This window comes from Lithobates pipiens, unplaced genomic scaffold (assembly GCF_037356315.1).
Source record: "Lithobates pipiens isolate NorthernLeopardFrog02 unplaced genomic scaffold, aLitPip1_a1.2 Scaffold_27, whole genome shotgun sequence".
Classification (NCBI taxonomy): Eukaryota; Metazoa; Chordata; class Amphibia; order Anura; family Ranidae; genus Lithobates; species Lithobates pipiens.
In genome coordinates this window covers 196,258,436-196,267,475 of record NW_027507788.1, presented here as the reverse complement: position 1 = coordinate 196,267,475, position 9,040 = coordinate 196,258,436, and the positions used below count along the sequence as shown (strand labels likewise).

At 43.0% G+C, this 9,040-nt stretch overlaps 1 protein-coding gene across 1 annotated transcript in view; it reads left to right on the top strand.

The window, feature by feature from the left end:
• The first annotated feature begins 7,763 nt into the window (after positions 1-7,763).
• LOC143934463 (uncharacterized) overlaps positions 7,764-9,040 on the top strand; it is a 58,898-nt gene continuing 57,621 nt past the window's right edge. The window contains exon 1 of the mRNA XM_077458114.1: positions 7,764-8,476. Within this exon, the coding sequence (XP_077314240.1) occupies positions 8,329-8,476 (148 nt within the window). The 5' untranslated portion in view covers positions 7,764-8,328. The remainder of the gene's footprint in view (positions 8,477-9,040) is intronic.

The window sequence follows — 9,040 nt, the reverse complement described above, 5'->3', positions numbered from 1 at the left end:
TATCGCACAGCAAAGCCTCATCAGACAGGCAGGAGGCGGGCTGGTAAATACACATACAGATCTTGTCCTTTTCTCCACCCTGTGACTGGACAGTGAAAGAAGAAGCAGCAGCCCAATGACCTCATCTCTCTGTCACTCTTTCTCCTTGTGTTGCTTCTTCCACCCTGAACAGAGGACTGCAAGAGGCTGATACCACATCAAATTCTGGTACTTACTCTTTTTTCTGTCCTTTTTACATGTATTTATTTCTTTGTTTTATTGAACTGTGTTGGGTTATTGTTGGTCAGTAGTATGCTGACATCTAGTGGAAGTTTTTGGCAACTACAATTTCTTTACTATGGGATTTTAGTTTCTCTTTTTCTGTGTCCTCAGTAAGTTGGTGGTACTTTCCAGAGACAGAGCTTAAAGCGGGAGTCCGCCGGGAGTTCCGCCGTTTTTTTTTTTTTTTAAAAGCCAGCAGCTACAAATACTGCAGCTGCTGACTTTTAAAATAAGGACACTTACCCGCCCAGCGCACCCGCGATGTTGGCACCCGAAGCCGATCTCTCGATCGTCTCTCGGGTGCTGCCGCCGCCATCTTGGGTATGGCTTCATTTCCCGGTTCATTTCCCGGTTCATTTCCCAGTTCCCTACTGCGCATGCGCGAGTCGAACTGCGCAATAAGGATGGTCCCCGCTGTCTCTGGGATCCGTGTGTTTCCCAGCAAGCAGCGGGGGACTTTCGGTAGGGGCGTAGATTCTGCGGAAAGGGGCGTTCCTTTCTGCAGAATCTATGCCGGAAGTTGGTGCAGATACCTGTACTGTACAGGTACCTGCACCCCCCTTCCCCCTGAAAGGGGCCAATTGTGGCGCCGGAGGGGGGGGGGGATTCCAATGAGTGGAAGGTCCACTTTAGGGTGCACCTCCGCTTTAAGTCAATATTTTCTTATCTTCTTCTTCACAAGACTGGAAAAAACATCTTCTGTACCGCAATTAGCTGAAGTGAAATTGTATTGCATTCAACTTCTGTACTTTATTGAAGAATTAAACTGCTTGTGGATGGTCTCAAATTAGCAGGTGACCATAGTGTCCAGAGAGACTGGTCTCAGGAGGTATGTCAATGCATACAGCAGTATTTGTAACAGAACAGCTCTGATTGCATTAAAAATAAATGTAAGGCCTCTTGCACACTTGAGCTCACAAATGCTGTTCTTTTGTACACTGTCTGTAAGGTTGTTTACATGTATGCCTGTTACCTACAATAGAGTTCTTATTACAACGAGATTCTTCATGTTAAGAGGCTGTTTTCTGCCCCTGCTTAAGGGTCAGGAGACCCCGCAAGGCTATATATGTGGATGTCTTACAGGAAGTGGCAAAAGAGTGTGACCAGCCACATGCTCTGCAAACCAGGAGGTGCTGCAGGCTGATTTTGTGCTGTATCCATCCATCTATCCATTATATAAAAGGGACAATAGGCAAGTGTCATTGCACTCTGTAGCTCATGGTTTGTTATATTACTGTCACTCCTGTGTGGGAATTAGAGAGATAGCTGTCAAATGCTTCTCCAATTCACTGCAACTTTCTATTTGCATGCTGCAATATACTCTGGCTAGTCTCAAGTGTATGAGAGCAAAGCTCATTTGACTATAACCTATCAAGTGACTGGTTTGTGTTGAAGTGTATATCTGCCACTTCATTATTTAAAGCAACAGTGTCCCTTTTTGATCTGGGGGGGGTTCCTGGCTAGTATTATCCTAGGGAACGGTAAACAGCTCAGGGTAGCGACAGGATAGGCTTCCAATGGCCATTGAGATAGGTAGAGGTCCGGTAGCATTGATAGCCTGTTGTTAGGTTAGGGACCAAGAGATAGGCCTAATTTGCCTTGCAGGTGGCATGTTTCAGACTTCTTTGCCATCGGCGTGTTCATCTCTGCAAGCATCCCAGGATGCCACCCTTCCAAAGATGCATCAGCATTTGTCCTCTCAAGCCGGATTGTGTTACGCCTTGCAAGCAAGGTCATCAGGGGTCCCTGAAATTGAACTGTGCCACAGGGCCTAATTGGAGGTATTGGTGTTAAAGGCCTTTAGTTATATATCCATATACTGTTCTTCTCAGACATAGTCACATAGTTAGTAAGGTTGAATAAAGACACCAGTCCATCCAGTTCAACCTGAGTGAGTGTCTACAATTGTCCCTATCCCTGTACATTGTACACTCACATTGGTCCCTACCCTCAAGGAGCCCACAATCCAAGGCCCCCATTCATATACTAGGGCCAATTTGGGACAAAAGCCAATTAACCTACCTGCATGTCTTTGGAGTGTGGGAGGAAACCGGAGTACCCGGAGGAAACCCACACAGGCACAGGGAGAACATGCAAACTCCAGGCAGGTAGTGTCGTTGTTGGGATTTGAACCAGAGACCCTTTTTACTGTTAGGCAAAAGTGCTAACCACTACACCACTGTGCCGCCCTACATATGTACATTCTTCCTGGTACTGCTTTGGTTGTATGCAATGCCATCACACAGTATTCATAGCCCTTAAAATCTTTCAAATTTTGTCATGTTACAACCAAAAATGGATTTTATGTAATAGACCAACACAAAATGGCACATAATTGTGAGGGGGAACAAAAAATGATAAATGGTTTTCTAAATTTTTTACAAATAAATATGTGAAAAGTGTGGCGTGCATTTGTATTCAGCCCCCTTTTCTCTGATACCCCTAACAAAATCTAGTGGAACCAATTGCTTTCAGAAGTCACCTAATTAGTAAATAGAGTCCACCTGTGTGTAATTTAATCTCAGTATAAATGCAGCTGTTCTGTGAAGCCCTCGGAAGTTTGTTAGAGAACCTTAGTGAACAAACCGCATCATGAAGGCCAAGGAAGACACCAGACAGGTCAGGAATAAAGTTGTGAAGAAGTTTAAAGCAGGATTAGGTTATGAAAAAATATCTCAAGCATTGAACATCTCAGGATCTCTGTTCAATCCATCATCCGAAAATGGAAAGAGTATGGTACAGCTGCAGACCTACCAAGACATGGCCGTCCACCTAAACTGACAGGCCGAGCAAGGAGAGCATTAATCAGAGAAGAAGCCAAGAGGCCCATGGTAACTCTAGAGAAGCTGCAGAGATCCACAGCTCAGGTGGGCGAATCTGTCCACAGGACAACTATTAGTTATTCTCTCCACAAATCTGACCTTTATGGAAGAGTGGCAAGAAGAAAGCCATTGTTTAAAAAAAGCCATAAGAAGTCCCATTTGCAGTTTGCGAGAAGCCTTGCTCTGGTCAGATGAGACCAAAATGTCATACATCCCAACATTTTGAGATGGGAATGAGGGACACCTACTAGCAAACGTATGTAAGTATAGGACACGCCCCCCTGCCACACCCCCTTAAAGGAAAATAAACCAAAAAATTTAATCCACTAGAGTTTTTTTACCCCTACTATTCCTTTATATTGGCTTTAAAATTTTACAAATGCATCAATTTAGAATTTGATGAAGATGAAAGGTTTAGCACTGGGAAACACCTTTTGAAAGATAAAAATTGCATTCTATATACAATTATATGGATCAGAAAAAAGTGAGGGACAAATGAGGAGGGAAGAGGGACATTGCTTCAAATCAGGGACAGTCCCTCAAAATCATGGACAGTTGGGAGCTATGAAATTAAAATTTTTGACCTAAAAGCAAAAAGCGCTATAGCCCCGTACACACGAGCGGACTTTTCAACATCCAAAGTCCGACGGACTGATTCCGTCAGACTATTCGATCGTGTGGGCTGCAACGGACTTTTGATTCGCAAAAGTCTGACGGACTTTAGAAATGGAACATGCTTCAAATTTTTCCGACGGAACTCCGCCGGACCCGGTCCCTTCAAAAAATTTGCTCGTGTGTATGCTATTCCGACGGACTAAAACCGACTCTAGGGCAGCTATTGGCTACTGGCTATGAACTTCCTTATTCGAGTCCAGTCGTACGTCATCACGTTGGAATCCGTCGGAGTTTGGTGTGATTGTGTGTGGCCAAGTCCGCTCAGTCGAAAAGTCCGTCAGAACTCTGTCGGAACTCCGGCAGAACTCCGGCAGGACTCCTTCGGAAGTCTGTCGGACATAAGTCCTCTCGTGTGTACGGGGCTTAAGTGTGGCAGAAAACTAGCACTGCACATCACCCTGAACACACCATCTCCACCATGAAACGTGGTGGAAAAATCATGTTGTGGGGATGCTTTTCTTCAGCAGGGACAGGGAAGCTGGTCAGAGTTATGCCGCGTACACACGATCAAATTGTATGACGTACTTAGTCCGTCATACAATCCGGCGGACAATCCGGCGGACTTTCTACCGAACGGACTTGGCCACACACGGATACACAAACAGTCCGACGAAAGCTTGAGCGATGACGTACAGCACGTACGACGGGACAAGAAATAGGAAGTCCAAGACACAGCAAAGCACCCTTTGGGCTCCTTCTGCTGACTTTGTGTTAGTGGAAGTTTGGTTAGAGACGATTTGCGCTTTTCAGACTTCAGCTTAATTCGTCCGTTATTTTATTTTTTTATTTATTCTCGAATTGGAATATTAATCATAAGATGAGGATGAATAAAGACATTTGTGATAACTCTGTGTGAATATAAGCAGCAAAGCAACTTCACTTTTCTCGCATTATGAAGAAGAAAAGAATGTGCTATATTAAAAGATCACAAAATTAGCAGCATGACGAATATGCTAGCTTCAATGCGAACACTAGTTTTACAAGACCGAGCGCTTCCGCCCTGTAAATCCTTTCTGGGCATTCTTCGGACTAGCATACTGACGAACGTATTGTCCGCTGAAACCAAAGTACGACCAAGTACGACGGGAAGATTGGTGTGCAAACCGACCTTCTTAGTACTCTGGACTTCACGCTGAAAAAGTCAGCTGAAGCCCACACACGAGCGGATTGTCCGTTGAAATGCGTTTCAACGGACTAAGTACGTCATACAATTCGATCGTGTGTACGGGGCATTAGTGCGAAGATGAATGGCGCCAAATACAGGGCAATCTTAGAAGAAAACCTGTTAGAGTCTGCAAAAGACTTGAGACTGAGGAGGAGGTTTGTCTTTCAGCAGGACACAGACCCTGAACATACAGCCTGAGCTACAATGGAATGGTTTAGATCAAAGCATATTGATGGGTTAGAATGGCCCTAGTCAAAGTCTAGACCTAAATCCAATTGAGAATCTGTGGCATTGCCTTTGATGTCTTCTTTCATGACCTGCTGGGCTGCGTGCTCTGATATGAATTTGGGGGGGACCCCACGGGTTTAAAAATGCAAAATGTAACACAAAATGTGCTGGGAAAAAAACACAATAAACTCACATAGATGTGAACCTAGGGTAATACTTGACAGTTGTATTAACTTGGGCTATATTAATCCTATGCATTGTTTGTATTCGTCTTTTATAGATCACTCACATGTGAGCTTCACTCTATTGTTGAGGATTGAATTGAACTCCTGTATAATCTTGGACAGTTTGATGGTCTAATACTTGCTCCCCTTACGGAAGTAAGTTATTATACAATATAAAAATAAAAAAACTTTTATTTTTTTATTTTTTTTATTTTTTATTTTTTTTCTTCTTTATTGCTAAATGACATTGGGGTTAGGCCCATGAATTCATTCTTTTTTGTTCAGATTTTTTGTTTCAGTTTTTTACCGTCAAACAACATTGAGGTTTGACTTTTGATTATCTCTATTGCTGTTAATTGACCCCTGCTGTTCAGTGCGATTTCTCCAGCACCTCCTTCGTTGTCTTTTTCTTCAGTTTTTTCGTGGATTTGGTAGGTAATTAATGAAGGCCATGTTGGCTCGTTTATATTTATACTATTTATTTATGTCTTAAGTTCTTGATGCCCCAAAGGTTTGGGGTAATCTTGTTACCATGGACATTATGAAGTTATATATTTATATACTTCTTTTTCCTTTTTCATTTATTTCTTCTCCTTTTATATTTATATTACTCTACTTTCTCTTTTTTTAGTTTTTACTTCAGCCCTTATAGCCCCCATGCAGCTACACTAAGGTGGCTACGGGGTGGTCGCTGCTTGCATGATTGCGTTCCGGCGGTCTTTCATGCGAGGCCATTAAGGGGTAGGTATTTGGCTATGGGAGGGATTATTTGAAGGGTGGGGGGATGGGGGATGGATGAATTGATGTTTATAGGTCTATGTCGTTGGCCCACATGTATTGTGCAATATTCTTGTTTCATATATTCTAATCAGTATATGTTTTTTCTCTTCTTTTCGGTTTGTTTTCCCTTTTCTTTTTATATTCTGTTTTTTATAGAATTTCTACTATCCTCCTTGGATTTGTTTTCTATTCACCCCTGAGGAAGCCATCGGTATGGCGAAACATGTAGGGAAAGATTGATCAGGCAGAATCTAAAGGCCAATACCATCTGTGCCCAACATGCTCTATATTTTAGGTTGTCTGATAATTGGATAGAATATATACATTGTATGTTTTAGTATGTCACTGTATCTTTGTCTATGTTGGATTTATATTGTTTATTGTATTGTTATACTTTTTTATTCTGTGTGATATTTATTAACCACTTGCTTACTGGGCACTTAAACCCCCCTCAGTCCCAGACCAATTTTCAGCTTTCAGCGCTGATGCACTTTGAATGACAATTGCGCGGGCATACAACACTGTACCCAAATGACATTTTTATCATTTTTTCCCACAAATAGAGCTTTCTTTTGGTGGTATTTAATTACAGCTCGGAGTTTTATTTTTTGCTAAACAAACAAAAAAAGATGCAAAAAAAAAAATCATGTTTAATAGTTTGTTATAACATTTTGCAAACAGGTCATTTTTCTCCATCATTAAAGTGCGCTGATGAGGCGGCACTGATAGGTTGCACTGGTGGGCACTGATAGGCTGCATTGGTGGGCACTGATAGGCTGCAGTGGTGGGCACTGATAGGCTGCACTGGTGGGCAGTGATAGGCATAGTTAAGGCGGCACTAATAGGCACAGATAAGGTGGCACCGATGGGCACAGATAAGGCGGCACTGATGGGCAAAGATGGGCACAGATAAGATGGCACGGATGGGTGGCACAGATCGGTGGCACGGATGGGTGGCACTAAGGGGCACTGATAGGTACCAATGATAGATGGGACTGATGGGCACTGATAGGTGGCACTGATAGGTGGCTCTGATAGGTGGCACTGCTGGGCGGCACTGATGGGCACTGGTAGATGACACTGATGCGCACGGATATGTGGCACTGGGGTGCAGCACCTTTGTTGAGGCAGATTGTGGGCACTGCTGGGTGGCACTGTGGGCACTGCTGGGTGGCACTGCTGGGTGGCACTGTGGGCACTGCTGGGTGGCACTGTGGGCACTGCTGGGTGGCACTGACGGGGGGCACTTATTTTTTAATTAGGTTTAGTGATGAGGGGGCAGGTGGGCACTGGCAGGGGGCAGGTGGGCACTGGCAGGGCTGGCCATGATCGGGACTGATGTCCCGATCACGGCCGCCGATCAGCGCGAGGAGGAATAATAGCCGATTACCGGCTCCATTATATCACATGATCAGCTGTCATTGGCTGACAGCTGATCACGTGATAAGGGGTCGGGATCGACCCCTTGCTTGGATCGGTGATCAGGCGAGTCTCATAGACTCACCGATCACAGAGCGCACCGCGCGCGCCCCTCAGGGGGTGCGCAGGCCGCTTGTGCACGGGACTACGTCAATAGACGTAGTCCCGGCAAAGGAGATCCGCGCTGTAGCCGTCATTCGGCTATAGCGCGGGTCTCAAGTGGTTAAAATTTGTGATAATATAATCTATGGTTTTCTTTCTATTCTTCTTTTGAATTTGGCACCGCAATAATCCCTTTTCTCCCCGGTCGCACTCTTTCTTTTCAGTTGTATTAACAGTTTCCTAGTCTATACAAACCTAAAATTAATAATAAAAAAGTTTAGGTTGGAAAATTGTTGTAGGCAAAGTGTAATGTGGAAGAGCAGTAGCCTAGACCAACTATTCAGAATTGACCTGACAGTGGGTGGACTTCTATAAATGGAAATCTTTCTCGCCATCAGTCACAGCACTTAAATATTACCACAACTCCTGACGTTGCATATGGAACAAGTCGAACAAAGGACTTAAAAAATTTCAAATGTCTGAAGAGCGCAGCACACGTCATGACCACAATCAGGAAGCTCCCACATAGCTATAAAGATGTGTGCCGAACATCAGATGCACTTGTTTCATAGTTCAAAAGAAGAAAAAGATTTTATGAAGAACCTTTCAGCTTCGTAAAACACCATCTCAGCCATCTCAGACAACAGGAAGAATGATGAGACTAAGTGAGTTGTTTTTTGGAGCATGGTGCATGACACTTATCAATGGGATTGCTACAGTGGTGATGGAGGTATGCGAAAAGGATCAGCACCCAGTCTATACCACAACAAAACTGATATGCTGCCCAAAATGTGAAAATTGTGAGTATCATTTTATTCCACCATGTAAAGTATGTTTTTAAAATACAAAAAATGCTGTGTGAGTGCATTCATTTAAAAAGATTTCTTTATTTACTTTTTTTTTTTAATTTTCACTCATTTGTAACCAGTGATCATTGGGGCTGATTAATGAAAATGGTTGCTTCTTTTTGCAATAGTCACACTTTTTGTTAATTTTCTTTTTTCTATCTTTTTAATGAATTAAGTAGTAGATTAAAGCCCCATACACACTATCAGATTTTCTGCTGAGTTTTTCCTTCAGATTTACCAAAACCATGCAGTACAAGGGCCTGCCTGATTGCATACACATTGGAACTCCTAAGGTTTGACCTCATATTATATGGTTTTGGTAAATCTGAAGGAAAAACTCAGCAGAAAATCTGATAGTGTGTATGGGGCTTAAGAGAACATAAGTCTGAACAGATCAACCCAGTAGACGTGATGCGTTTCTGAAATAGGCAAAGAAAGCTGAAAAGTGTTTCAAAGGACCCTAGAAAAAATATATCCTGATTATTGTTAATACTTGTAATTTTTAGTATTTGCTTT